General features: G+C 39.1%; 2 protein-coding genes and 1 pseudogene across 7 annotated transcripts in view; all 3 read right to left on the bottom strand.

Moving 5' to 3' along the window:
* Positions 1 to 13,954, bottom strand: part of LOC110047864 (uncharacterized) — a 33,313-nt gene that overhangs the window by 10,738 nt on the left and 8,621 nt on the right. Inside the window, exons 5-9 of one of the 6 annotated variants that reach the window (XM_089284962.1) lie at positions 13,262 to 13,345; positions 10,227 to 10,331; positions 9,077 to 9,333; positions 8,029 to 8,296; positions 1,946 to 2,044 (exon numbers count right to left, since the gene is read on the bottom strand). In XM_089284962.1, the coding sequence (XP_089141088.1) occupies positions 1,946 to 2,044; positions 8,029 to 8,296; positions 9,077 to 9,333; positions 10,227 to 10,331; positions 13,262 to 13,345 (813 nt within the window). Of the gene's footprint in view, positions 1 to 1,804; positions 2,045 to 8,028; positions 8,297 to 9,076; positions 9,334 to 10,226; positions 10,332 to 13,261; positions 13,346 to 13,954 lie in introns of those variants that run through there. The other 5 variants (XM_089284963.1, XM_089284961.1, XM_089284964.1 and 2 more) reach the window with 5 other exon arrangements.
* LOC149115503 (uncharacterized) lies at positions 2,872 to 4,663 on the bottom strand (annotated as a pseudogene).
* Positions 4,635 to 6,801, bottom strand: LOC149115502 (uncharacterized; the record flags this gene model as incomplete). The annotated part of the gene is made up of 2 exons (XM_089283905.1): positions 6,164 to 6,801; positions 4,635 to 5,868 (listed from the first exon to the last, which is right to left on the bottom strand). Coding segments are annotated over exons 1-2 (1,872 nt in total), but the record flags the coding sequence as incomplete, so codon positions are not given.

The raw sequence follows: 13,954 nt of genomic DNA, 5'->3' as shown, positions 1-13,954 counted from the left end.
CAACCATATCAAGGTTTTTTTTTTTGAAAGCAACTATATGTGAAAGAGGAGAAACTTCCAGTTAACCAGTGATGCAGTTTTGTTACATATCAAAGTGATAATAACATCAGAATGACATATCGGTGGCCCAAGTTAACTTAAGCATACATTTGTATAGATTTCAACATTTCCTGGCCATGGTAGAACAAATATAGATCCTCATGAATAATCAATGGCCTTTTAGTCTATTAATATATTATTTATAAATAAAAGTCATCGAGATATTCAGCTGACTGCCTTGCACTGGTTTCAAAAGTGCAATCTAATGGTTCAACAAAATACCGCATTAATAGGTCTTGGATTGGGTTTCTTTGTTTCTTATCCCACTGAAATTTCTATATTTCCAGTGGGTGTTTCATGAATGCCCCTATCCTCAGAATTATCAAAGGTTGTTTTATATCTAAAGCTCCTCCACCCTCTGATAAAAATAGGTCTTGAAATGTTGTTTTATATCTAAAGCTCCTCCACCCTCTGATAAAAATAGGTCTTGAAATGTTTAATTCTTTAACCCCTTTGATATTTTCATTTTTCCACTACGTGTTTCATGAATGCCCCTATCCGCCGAATTATCAAGGGTTGTTTTCATATCTTAAAAGTGGTACTATGACGAAAATCGCATCTCTCCTATCTAAGCCATTTTAAAATATAAACAAGTAGTCTGTATGAGAAATAAAATGCCGTTTACTATTTTCTCTTTTCGTTCTTGAGATATTCAAGTTTTTTAAATATGCAAATTAGCTAAATGATGACGTCATACACTCAACCAAGTTTTGATCAAATATGATAAAGAAAGATATCTCAGCCAATTCAGAAATGTTTGATTCTTTGCAGTAAGACTCTACTAAATGTGCTCCACAATACGAGCTTAACAGTTTTGTTGCCATGGCAACATATTGGGTACCAGGCCTCCCCAATATTAGGGGCTTTTCTGGCCACCTTTGGCGATCCATTTTGATATTTGCTAACGGTGTCTCATATGCACGATCCAGCAAGCATATAAATATGTTAGTTCGAGTTCCTGGCCTCGTTTAATGTTTTTCAAGCTGAAAATCACTAACATATTGAAATCAAGTGGGTGGGGACTGGAAAAGAGTCAGTTGCCATGGGAACAGAATTTTCTATAGCTGTAGGTGTGTTTCCTGTAGAACTGTTAGCCTACCAAGTTTCAATGGATTCTGTTGCAAATTGACCGAGATAGCTCTATTTATATACGTAATATAATATTGGGCTGAGTGTATGACGTCATCAATCATCTCATTTGGATATTTTACACATTTTTCAAACCCTAATATCTCTGGAACTAATGCAGATATTTGAAAACGGTAAATGGCGTTTTTATTCTTTCATGGAATTCTATGTGATACATCTAAAAAATCAGGAGGTAAAAATTTGATCATAGTACCACTTTAAGTTCCCCCACCCCCTGATAAAAACACGTCTTGAAATGGGGGTAGTTTTTTGACGCAGTTCCACTCCTGCACTGGAAAATGGTGGAACAGTAACCAAGGACTGATGTGATGCAGTTGATTGCTTTGGGTCATGTTGGTTGAAAGCAGAGGCTGGGCACAGTGTTGTCATTTGTCCCCAATAAGCTACAATGTAATTTTTGAACTGCTAAAATAGCTTCACAATCAGTTAGAGAGAAGCTCTGCCTTGGGGTCTCCCTGGGAATACACAGGACATGTCACATGTGGGGCCATTCTTGTACAGAAAGTGTTTATGAGGAGAATTATGGCTTTACCTTTGGAGATTTCTGCAGACCCTTTTTGCATCCTTTGATGAAATCAGGAGATTTCTGCAGATACTTTTTGCATCCTTTGATGAAATCAGGCCTGATTTACATGTCCACAATTTATAATAAAATGTAATCTGCACAAGAAAACCATTTCATCCTTATCATAAATACCTTGACGATTGCAGCTGTCATTGCCATCATCCCCTGAACTGCTGCTAGCGTTGGTTGCAGCTTTAGACATTGTGATCATCTGCTTTGGCAATATCAGTTCTAAACAGTAACAAAACAAAATTGCTAATTAATGAAAGGTCATACAGTGTGTAATGTTCAACTACTCACCACTCCATCAGCAATAAATGAGAACTTTACATGTATGCCCACGCCCCCCCCTCCTCAAACAAAAATTAAAAAGCTAAATAAAAAATTAATTATCATTATTAATTATTATCATCATAATAATGATGATGATGATTATAATCAAAACTATAACAATTCTCGAACGTGATTGGCTATCAGCAGCCCAATTTGAGCATTGATTGGACGGTGTACGCGTCATGCTTGTAATTGGACAGTACGCGTCATTTTGCGCGCGCTGTTGCGGTGCACTTTGTTTAGTAAACTGCTGTGTTTTTCAGCATTCATAACGACGTTTAATCGTTCAGCGATCAATCGATGGTTTGTTCGTTTCTCGAATTTTGTCATAGTTTTGATTAATTGGTAACAGGACATCGTGTCATCCAATTCAGTCTGTAATCATACTCGTGACTAACAAATCGGACTCCCGCTTCGCGATAGTTGGATTTTGTTAATCACTCGTATGATTACAGACCGAATTGGACTCCACTCAGTCCTATTACCACTATTAATCGTATCTATAACAAAATTCGCGATCGTGATTGGTTCTCCACGCACCTATTTGTTACGTAATCGGCACGCGATCACATGGGTGGCCAATAACAGATATCCAATTCGCACTTTTTGTAATTCGATACCTATAATTGGATACCCACGTGATTTTCACGTCAATTACGCGCGCTTTAATGGCTTCCTCCGCAATGTTTCCTACAGCTTTCAACACTTATGAAAACCGCTACACGTTTATGCTCAAAAAACTTCCCAAAAGAGATTTTTAATTCCAAAATTTGTTATAGATACGATTAATTGGTAATTGGACCTCGTGTCATACAATTCAGGGAGTAAACATGCTCGTAATTTCAAATCGGCCTCACGCTTCGCGCTCCTCCAATTTTGAAATTACTTGCGCGAGTACTTCCTGAATTGTACTCCACTCGGTCCAGTTACTATTACTTATTATTATTATTATTATTATCGTCCTCACGTAATGTTTGCTTAGAGTCCTTAGGGCCGAGACCAAACCATGGTCCTGGGGCACTAGGGGATAGCCAGTTTTTAGCTTGATAGCACCCTCCTCAAAATGTGTGCTGTACCTAGCAAGGTTATCTTTTGTAGTTCACTGATGCTTAATTGGCCGGGAATTCTTCCAAGATAAGTTTCTAGTCCCTTTTTGATAGCTCCAAGTGCTCCAATGATAACTGGTATCGTTTCCGTTCTCATGCCCCACATTCGGCTTGTTTCGATTTCCAAGTCCTTATATTTGGATAGTTTTTCACTGACTTTCACGGATGTGTTTCTGTCTGATGGTACTGCCATGTCAATAAATTTACAGGTTTTTGTTTTGTGGTCTTTAATCACTATATCGGGTCTGTTGGCTGTTATTTTCCTGTCTGTGTGTATTGGCATGTCCCATAATATCGTGACATCCTCGTTTTCTGTAACTGTTTGCGGCTCATGGTCATACCACTTTTCTGATGTCTTTATATTATAGTTGTGACAAACTTTCCAATGTATATACGCGGCTGCTTTATCGTGTCTGTGGGTATATTCTGTTTTCGCAAGTTCAGGACACCCAGACACGATATGGTCAATTGTTTCGTTGTATTTGTTACACATCCTGCATAGGGGGCTAGTACCGTCTTTGATAATGCTGGCGTGGTATGATCTGGTAGCTAGGCTTTGGTCTTGGGCTGCGATTATGAATCCTTCCGTTTCTGCCTTCAGTCCACTGCTTTTGAGCCACTGGTTGGTTTTGTGGTGGTCAACATCTGCCTCCTTTATTCTCTTTGGGTATCTTCCATGTAGGGCTTTGTTCTCCCACTGCTTTGTTAATTTTTCTTGGGTCTTATTTCGTGCCATTTGTTTGGTTCTCTTTGCATATTTGGTGGTTGTTTCTTCTGTTTGTTTATCTGGTATTGTTAGGTCTAGTTCTTGTTTGAATTGTTCTGCTTGCCTTTGTATAGAGTACAATTTCTTTCTGCCATCATGTTCTTGCACTAGTTTGATTAGGGCATCATCAGTGTTCTTTAGGTATGTATCGAGCCCTATCGTGGTTGTTTTGTAGGAGGCTTCTAATTGGATAAGACCCCTACCACCAGCATTTCTTGGGAGGTAGAGTCTGTCTACATCTGCTTTTGTGTGATGCATTTTTGATAGGGTGAGTAGTTTTCTTGTTTTTGTGTCTAACCTCTTGATTTCACTCATCTTCCAGTCGATTATGTTAAAACTGTAGGTCACCACTGGGATAGCTAAATCTATTGGCAGCGTTGAGCTCCGTTTTTAGGACCATCCTTACTCTGCGGTAGTATTCCTTCCTCACTCTTTCTTTCATCTTGGCATGCTGTATACCATCACCTTCATCCACGCCAAGGTATTTATATGTGTTCTCTTGGTCTAGTTCCTTGATACAGGTGTCAATGTCAAGTTGTAAATCGGAAGTTTCTGTCAGCTTTCCTCTTTTGAATGTGGCTTTAGCGCATTTGTCCAGCCCGAATTCCATCTTGATATCATTGCTGAATGTCTTTACAATATTGAGTAGGCCGATTTGCTGGCTGTCACTTTTTGCATATGTTTTTAGGTCGTCCATATAAAAGAGGTGGCTGATTGTTCTACCCTGGGCTTCATACCCATAAGTGGTTGCCTTTAGTAATGAGCTCAGTGGAGCAAGGGCAAGACAGAACAGGAGTGGAGAGAGAGAGTCTCCTTGAAAGATTCCACTTTTGATATTGATAGGCCTTGATGTTATTGACCCTTCAGCGTGGTTGAGGTGTAACGTTGTCTTCCAACATTTCATGCTTTCTGCGATAAAGTTGACAGTCACAGGGCAGATCTTATAGATTTCCATGCACTTTATTATCCACGTGTGAGGTACACTATCAAATGCTTTCTTATAGTCTATCCAGGCTGTGGATAGGTTCTTTTTCTTGGTCTTACAGTCCTCCAGAATCATCTTGTTTATCAGGAGTTGGTCTTTGCATCCGTAGCTCCCTCTCTTACAGCCTTTCTGCTCTGATGGTAGGAGCTGGTGTTCATTCAAGAAAGTGTATGTTCGTTCTGCTATGATGGATGTCAGAATCTTATACATCGTAGGAAGACAAGTAATCGGTCTATAGTTCTTTGGGTTTTTTGTTTCTTCTGTTTTTGGTAGTAGATATGTAATACCTTCAGTAAGCCATTCTGGTGTTTCTTCGGGGTGTTCAATAACCTTTGTGTAAGCTTTTGCTAGGTCTTCATGTAAGCTGACAAGATGTTTAAGCCAGAAATTAGAAACTTTATCCTTTCCAGGTGATTTCCAGTTACTGCTTTTGTTGATAGCACAGGTGGTCTCTTCGACATTTATTGCTCTCCATGATTGGGCCTTAAGGTCTTTGTGCAGGTCTTCTTGCCCTTTTATCCATGCAGAGTCTTTGTTATGTGATTTTTCTTTCTCCCAGATGTTACTCCAGAAATCCAAAACTTCTTCCGGCTGCGGTGGTTCATCCACACCAATCTTTTTCTTTCCCAGTTCACGGTAGAACTTTTTGCCGTCCTCTTTGAAGATCTTATTTTGCCGGAAATGTTTGTTTCTTTTTTCAAATCTCTTTATCCTTTGCGCCTTAGCTTGTATTTGTTGTTTCAATTTTTCTTTGATAATTGGCACATCCCCAGGTTTTTTGATGTCGTAGCGTTTCTCAATGTCTTTCCTTTTTCTCTCCCTGATGTTTGAACCGTTCTGTATTTCCGTCAGAATCGAAAGATCACTTCACTTTTTTTGGATCTCTTTCTTAATTTTTGCTTTCCAAGCAGGCTCTTCTGTTTTTTTTGTGTATGCGACTGTGTTGTCTTGGTTTTAGGCCTATTTTCTCTGTTATTATCGAGGCAGTGGCGTATACAATTTGGTTTATGCCAGTTATAGTGAGTGGTCCATCGATGCCTTCTTTGATTTCTTTAATGGCTTTGTTGGCTGTGTCAATTGTATCACGGGCACGGCGATCTTTCTTTATCTTTGGCAGGAGTGGCCTCTCAGTCATTTCCTGGTATTTGACTGTTTCCCACTTTCTCAGTATATCATTTTTCATTGCTATCATACTCTCCTCTTGCTTCGTTTCTGTAGGTTTTTGTGTTCTTCCAGCACTTTCAGGTAATGTGGAAGTGTTTTCGTCCACATTTGCTTCAACCATCTCTTGTTTGTCAGTGTCTTCAATCCCAAGTATTGATCTGTTCAATTCCTCTGGAATGGAGGTGGTTTGCCTTACCTTTGCTCGTATGGTTTCAAGTTCCATTTCAGTGAGTCTTTTACTCTTGATAATGTCCCTGCGAACATTAGCGAGTTTGTTTGCATCAAGGTTTGGCCTTGCTGTGGGGTTTTGTAGCCGCCAGATGTTATATGCAGCCTTGGTGGTAGTAGTCTCAGAGGGGTTATTCGTAGCTTTGTAAAATGCTTCCATCACTTGTTTATACTCCTCTCTAGTCCATTTCTGTCTAGTTCCTTTCAAGGGATTTCCGGTGGATGTAGCTAGAGGGCCTCTGTGAGGGTTGTCCTCGTTGTGGATGTCCTCTAGTAGTTCGTGAGCGGAGTTTGTTCCAGTAGCTGACTTTTCGATCCCAGCCTGGTTCCCCGCTGGGGGACGCGGCCCTTGTTGATCCGCGGGACGACCGATGCGGCATGAATTATTCCTAGTACGACTTTTCATATTTGTAGTGCTCGTAACCCAGAGCAGGGTGGCTGCGAGGTTGCTAGCACTTGCCAAAGGTGCCACCCCAGACTCTGGTGGGCGGGAGCGTCCAATTTCCCGAAGTAGGCTAAAGCGTGAGCTTGTCCTACTCCATGCCCTACGAGCTTGTCCTACTCCATGCCCTATGAGCTTGTCCTACTCCATGCCCTATTATTATTATTATTATTATTACTATTATTATTATTATCACTATCACTATCACTATCACTATCACTATCACTATCACTATCACTATTATAATCAAAAATATAACAAAATTCTCGAACGCGATTGGCTATCAGCAGCCCAATTTGAGCTTTCATTGGACAGTGCACGCGTCATGCTTCTAATTGGACAATACGCGTCATTTTGCGCGCGCTGTTGCGGTGCACTTATGTTTAGTAAACTGCTGTGTTTTTCAGTATTCATAACGACGTTTAATCGTTCAGCGATCAATCGATGGTTTGTTCGTTTCTCGAATTTTGTCATAGTTTTGATTAATTGGTAACAGGACATCGTGTCGTCCAATTCAGTCTGTAATCATACTCGTGATTAACAAATCGGACTCTCGCTTCGCGGTCGTCCGATTTTGTTAATCACTCGTATGATTACAGACCGAATTGGACTCCACTCAGTCCTATTACCATTATTAATCGTATCTATAACAAATTTCACAATTAAAAATGTCTTTCAAGAACTTCTTTTGAACGAAAACGTATGTAGCGCGTTTCATAAGTTTTGAAAACTGTAGGAAACATGTAAAAGAAAGCCATTAAAACGTGTGCAATTGACGTGCGAATCAGGTGGGTATTCAATTACAGGTGTCCAATTACTAAAAGTTTAAATTGGATAACTGTAATTGGACACCCACGTGATCGCGTGCCGATTACACGGCAAATAGGCACGCGGAAACCAATCACGATCGAGAATTTCATTATAGATGCGATTATTATTATTAATAATAACTAACACGACTAACCTTAGCAAATTCATTTATCTACAAACAAATTTGTTTATTACAAGAAAATGATAAATCATGAAAAACAAGGGGCAGTTTACATGCCCAAAAGAAATAAAAGAAATTATGTACATGACAAACAGATAATGTACACAGTGTGATGTAGTAAGCTTTACCTTGTATGAGTTGACATGATATACATTACCAACAAACTGTCTTATAACGCAGCGTGTTGCATGAAGCCTCACCTTGTTTGGGTTGCAGGCTAACGTAGTGAACTTCATGAACATGGCCCAGCACAAGTGGGTTGGTGCTGATCACGTGACAAACAGGCCTGATAGTAAGGTCACGGTGATTTGACTGACTGCTAATCACGCGAATGTACGTTTTATAACAATTTGCAGTCGCACAGAGAATCACGTGATCACCCCATGTGCCATCTTGCTCCATGTCTGTAAGATAATCAGCCCATGATCGATATCCATCAATGAAGTTACACAGATCTGTTCCATCTGGCTGTAAGAAGGGTGAATAAAAAGACTAACTTTTAACGAGGTCAGAACACATAGAATTTTACAGGTGTGATGGCAGAAATGTCCCTCTCATGGGCTGCATGTATAATGGAGAACTAAATGTTGAAATCACTTTTTCCACAGCAATTGAAAGATTGAACTTATTTTTGTATATGGCCATGCCCAATTTTCTGCAGTCTTATCCGACTGCAAGTCCAATTCAAATGCTGACATAAATGCTGTAGTCTGATCACGTGGAACACATTTTCCCAATTAAGCCACATGTTGGGCATATTTATTGTATAGGTATCGTATTTTGCTTTATTATATGGAGAAGAGTGTTTTACTGGGAACTAAACCACTCGTAGATTCCATACGCCACTTCATCCGGGACCTGAGTGGCGTATTTTCCGTATGTCACCTTTGTGAGTGTCGTATCGTTCAATGGCGTCACCATTCCTGCCTTTTGCTTTTGTTGAATTGGTTTCTCCATATAATAAAAAGAACATTACACGTTGGCTCGAAGATATAAATTTTATGTTCTCGTGGCAAGAACAATATCTCACTCGTTCGCTTCGCTCACTCGTGAGATATTGTTCTTGCCACGAGAACATAAAATTCATATCTTCTCGCCACCGTGTAATATCCTCTATATACTTATGTTCTGGAAGATATTAGCACATTTTAGCTGCTTAAAAATAAAGTATACATATGTATGTATGGGTGCATGTATGTATGTTAAGATTTTCTTAACCAGAACAACAAAATGAAATACTAAACTTACCAGCCTTGGGTTATTTGACAGGTACTGCACTATGGATTGTCTCAATTCTCCATGCGAGATCTTGATTCCTTTCACAAGGTTCAGTTGTTCAGACAATGCATAAAACATGCAGTTCCCCGACCCTTCATTGTCAGAAATCACAAAGCCTTTGCCTGATGCAATCTTTTCCAACTCTACTGCTGGGTTAGTATTACTGTTGATCTTACTTACATCGCATTGCATTTGCTGAAGATTCCTGAACATTTGCCCAAGCAAATCTAAAAAAGAAAATATATAAATAAGGTTATTGCACAGGGGTTACTTACTCAAACCTTTGCCGGGGAGCGAAAGTGCCATCTGTTACTTCAAATCCTAATTGACACCAAAATACCTCATTTTTAAAACTCTTAGTTTTTATTAACTGAGTTATAAAATGGCAGTGTTTACTCTCACATGCACAGCCCCATAGAAAGGGATTTATAATACAGTCATGGAAATTCTATATGAAAGAATTATACCTAATTCTAACCTAAAGTCAATAGGCCCTTTGCAGCTAAGCCATCACGTGACCTACTTTTCATAAAATTATGGGCTATAACTTAACGAATGCCAAAAATGGAAAAAGCATGTCAAAAATATCAAAATGGCCAAGTTTGAGGCCCCATCATCAGAGAATGAGATTTTATGATGGTCTGAATTTTTGAAAGAATAAGATTTGTATGGAAAAATGTTGCTGGAGAGCAAGACCTTGCTCTCCAGCAACATTTTCCATACGAATCCTCTAAATTTTCCGAAAATTCAAACTATGGTATAAACTTACTCGTTTTTTCCTGGAGCCTCAAACTTGGCCATTTTGGTATTTTCGATGCGCTCTTTCCATTTCTGGCATTCTTTCAGTTATAGCCCATAATACAAAAATTTTTTAGGAAAAATCTGGTCACGTGACCGCAGCTGCAAAGGGCCTATTACCAATGAAAAAGTTACTGTAGAGCAAAGTGCCAAAATCTGACCAACTTTGAAACCAAAACAGCTCAAAAATCACACCCTTTGGCTCCCACACACCCATATCACTTATTTCTGGAAATAGCGCCTCCCCCTGCTCCATTCCATGTTAACAATGTTTCTCCAGATAAAATAACGCTATATCCTAGTGTTGTTGCTACATACTTACCTGGGGCCAGTGAAGATCCACTTGTGTCCTGTCTCACTGCAGGCTTTGCAGAATCTCTACACTGACCTGTGGAACATGTTTCATGAGTTAAAGGTTTTTCCGAAGCTATTGAAAAGAGAAAAAGAACTCATTAAATTCATCAATCTCTTTCTGTACCCCACTGCAGTCTCTGTTCCGATTAAGGCCATTAAAGGACTTTACTCAACTTACAGTAAAGTAATAAGATTTCGCTTAACCATACAATATTTAACACTTAATGACTGGTCCCAAGGGGAACAGTGCATTTTGTTTCTCGAGACAAAGTCGAGGAAAACATTGGGACTCGAGGGAAACAAAAGTCACTGTTCCCCAAGGGACCAGTCATTAAGTGATTTGTTATATAGAAAAACAAATGGGTCAAACCGGTGGAAAACAAATAATCACTTTATTGACAAATGACGTGCAACAGCGGTCAACATTTTGCGGGTGACAGTGAACTGTTTCCCGTTTGACATCATGGTTTTCGCAATGCTGCCCGCTCATGGCATTTGGCGGGAAACAATTTCATTGTTAGATGTCATGTGACCATAAACTAGCCAATGAATGGGCCCACTGTAGCAGGAAAAACGCCAGCTATATAATTTTGATGGCATCGAATATGGCGGACGCTCATTAGGGTTCTTTAATAGCCTTAATTTGGTCAGGCACCCATAAACGATTACATTGTGGCCGTATATTTCACAAACTTTTCTTCAATAGGTTAGTATGACCATATATTTTACTTACTTTCCTTCACAAATCAGTACGTTGGTACGACAGCATATTTTAATTATTTTCCTTCGATACATTAGTACGACCGTATATTTTACTTTCCTTCAGTACATTGGTACGACCGAATGCTTTACTTTCCCTCAGAATGTTAGTACGACCGTATACTTTACTTTCCTTCAGAATGTTAGCGCGACCGTATATTTGCCCTTCTTTCAGTAGCTTAGTGCGGCCATATAATTTACTTTCTTTCAGGACGTTAGTGCGACCGTATATTTTACTTTCCTTTTGGTTAGTATGTTAGTACGGCCGTATATTTGCCTTTCCTTCAGTACATTAGTGTGACCGCACATTTTAGTTTCCTTCAGAACGTTATTACAACCGTATATTTTACTTTCCTTTTAATTGGTGTGTTAGTACGACTGTTTATTTGCCTTTCCTTCAGTACATTAGTGTGACCGATATTTTATTTGCCTTCAGAACGTTATTACAACCGTATATTTTACTTTCCTTTAATTAGTGTGTTAGTACGACTGTTTATTTGCCTTTCCTTCAGTACGTTAGTGTGACCGCATATTTTACTTTCCTTTTAATTAGTACGTAAGTACGACCGTACTTTGCCTTTCCTTCACCACGTTAGTGTGACCGCATATTTTAGTTTCCTTCAGAACGTTAGTACCACCCTATATGTTACTTTCCTTTAGTGCGTTAGTACGACCATATATTTTACTTTCCTTCAGTACGTTAGTACGACCGTATATTTCACTTTCCTTCAGGGCGTTAGTACGACCATATATTTTACTTTCCTTCAGTAAAATAAGAGCTGTAGCATTCGTTATCTAGATATGTGTGATCGTAGAACCGTGGAGCCGTAGAACAGTAAAGCCGAAGAGTCGCAGAACTGTTGATGTAGAGCCATAGAGCGGCAGAGCGGTAGAGCCGTAAAGCAGTACGGCCATCATGAGAGGCGTAGAACTGTAGGGCCGTAGAGTCAATTACCTAGATAGCCGTATAGCCGTAGAGCCGTAGAGTTTATTCTCTAGATACAGTATAATGTTTCATCATTAAGATGTAGAATTCGTTATGTAGAAATGATCACTAATGAACGAGTTCAGGCATAGGGCTTACTAAAAACTTCTACAACAGACAGCATGGCAACATGCCACTTTTTGATATGTACCCGCAAGAGAAGAAGTACAAAGTGATCGGTGATTAAAGCGTAGAGGTGTCGCGCTCTATGAAAATTTCTTCGCAATACGAGGTTCATAAAACGGGCGCCAGTTGTAAGAAAGGGCTAATGCAACAGAGAAACAGAAAATGGAAAACTTGTATTTCATTATTTCTCTGAGTCTTAAGGAACAGAACCTCTGAGCAATAGAAATTAATTATGCATGTTTGCAACCGACCTTTTGAAACCCAAGTAAATGACACGAAATGCGGCTTAAGTGTAACAGTTAATACGCATAACCTAACGCATCTAACGTGGCAAATGTCACGTTTTTTAACACCAACTCTCTATTGATACAAAACGTTTAACTTAGTGTTTGTCTTAATTAAAGGGAGTTCATAATTAACTTGTACGTCGTGGTTTTACGCTTAAAATAGGAAAGAAAATAAGGACCTCCCGGACAGGGATGGTCAGAGATTTTATTACCTGGTCACACGGCTAATACTAACTTAGCCAAGTTAGCTTGGGTGATCAGGTAGAAGCGGTACTTTCTTTGTGGTAACGTCTAGGACTACGATAACTTCACGAATGCCTTAAATGGTGTTAAATCTCCTTAATTATTCTCTTACTGTTGCATTTTCCAGTATTCTTTAACAATGCCATTGGGCTTTAACTTCATTTATCGCCTCTGTCGCTCGGCAGATCATGTCATGTTATTGCTTGTTCATACCTACCTAATTAGCCTACATACACCTAATTAGCCTAGATATATTAGCTGTCCACTTGTTTTCATCTAACTACATGACTCTGAAATAGAGCCCAAATATTGCAACAATCTTTTCCCACTACAATAAACCAAAACTTAGTTTTCAACAATGTTAACAATCCTCGGACTTCTCTTGTTTATGTTACTAGCTCGATGTATAAATGATGTATGACCTACAAATTAAAAACTCAGTAAAGTGGCATCAAAACTGCCCTGGTTTACAGAGGATCCATTTTTCAAGTTGAGTGACTCATAACCACTTTGTTTATTGCACTGTGGTAATACTGTAGTGTGTGCATAACATGATTATCAAGTTTCTATTTCAATTAAAAGAACATCAGAATTGCTAAATACCTTCCACTTTGAAGCGTTTGGGATCTTGGCTACTTGTACTTGGTACCACTCTCTCCAATTGCTGCGATGAACTCTGCTTTTCTGCTGATGCATCCAGCAAGAAAGAAAGAAATTTAATGTTAGAGCAGTCTTAGAGGTTAATCCTTTGAAAGAAGTTAATGCACATACATTTTTACTAAAACGAGTTGGGTTCATATTTATCTAGACTGGGAAACTGATGTTAATATCCTATATAATTAAAAACTGGATCACTGGCTAATGCAATTCAAGTGTTTTCATTGGCTTAGCAATCATGCTATATAATGAGCCATTATACCGTACTCTACAAATATGGGACGCGTATGCACAATCTTTTAAGACGTTTTTTTTATTATTTTTTTTTTTTTCATCTTAGTTTTCTATATTTTGGGGGCGTGTTCAATAAAACAATTATTCCACTCACGCTCATTGAATATGAGATGAGTATAGCCAACTCATATCCAACAAGCGCGAGTACAATGATGCGAGTGCAGTGTATCTTTTCAAAACACTTCGGCAACAAAATCCCAAAAATCCCAGCTGGTTGGAGACTGTCCAGTTAACTATTTACAAGATGTGGAGAAATTAAATTCGGGACCACCCAACACAAATCTATCTAGTGCCAGAGAGAAGGATTTCAACCCAGGAACTGTGGATTACAAATCCAGCCCCCTA

This window comes from Orbicella faveolata, unplaced genomic scaffold (genome assembly GCF_042242905.1).
Source record: "Orbicella faveolata isolate gen_17 unplaced genomic scaffold, um_ofav_v1 contig_13, whole genome shotgun sequence".
Lineage (NCBI taxonomy): Eukaryota > Metazoa > Cnidaria > Anthozoa > Scleractinia > Merulinidae > Orbicella > Orbicella faveolata.
The sequence above is the reverse complement of the archived record's forward strand: the minus strand, read 5'-3'. Positions and strand labels throughout refer to the sequence as shown.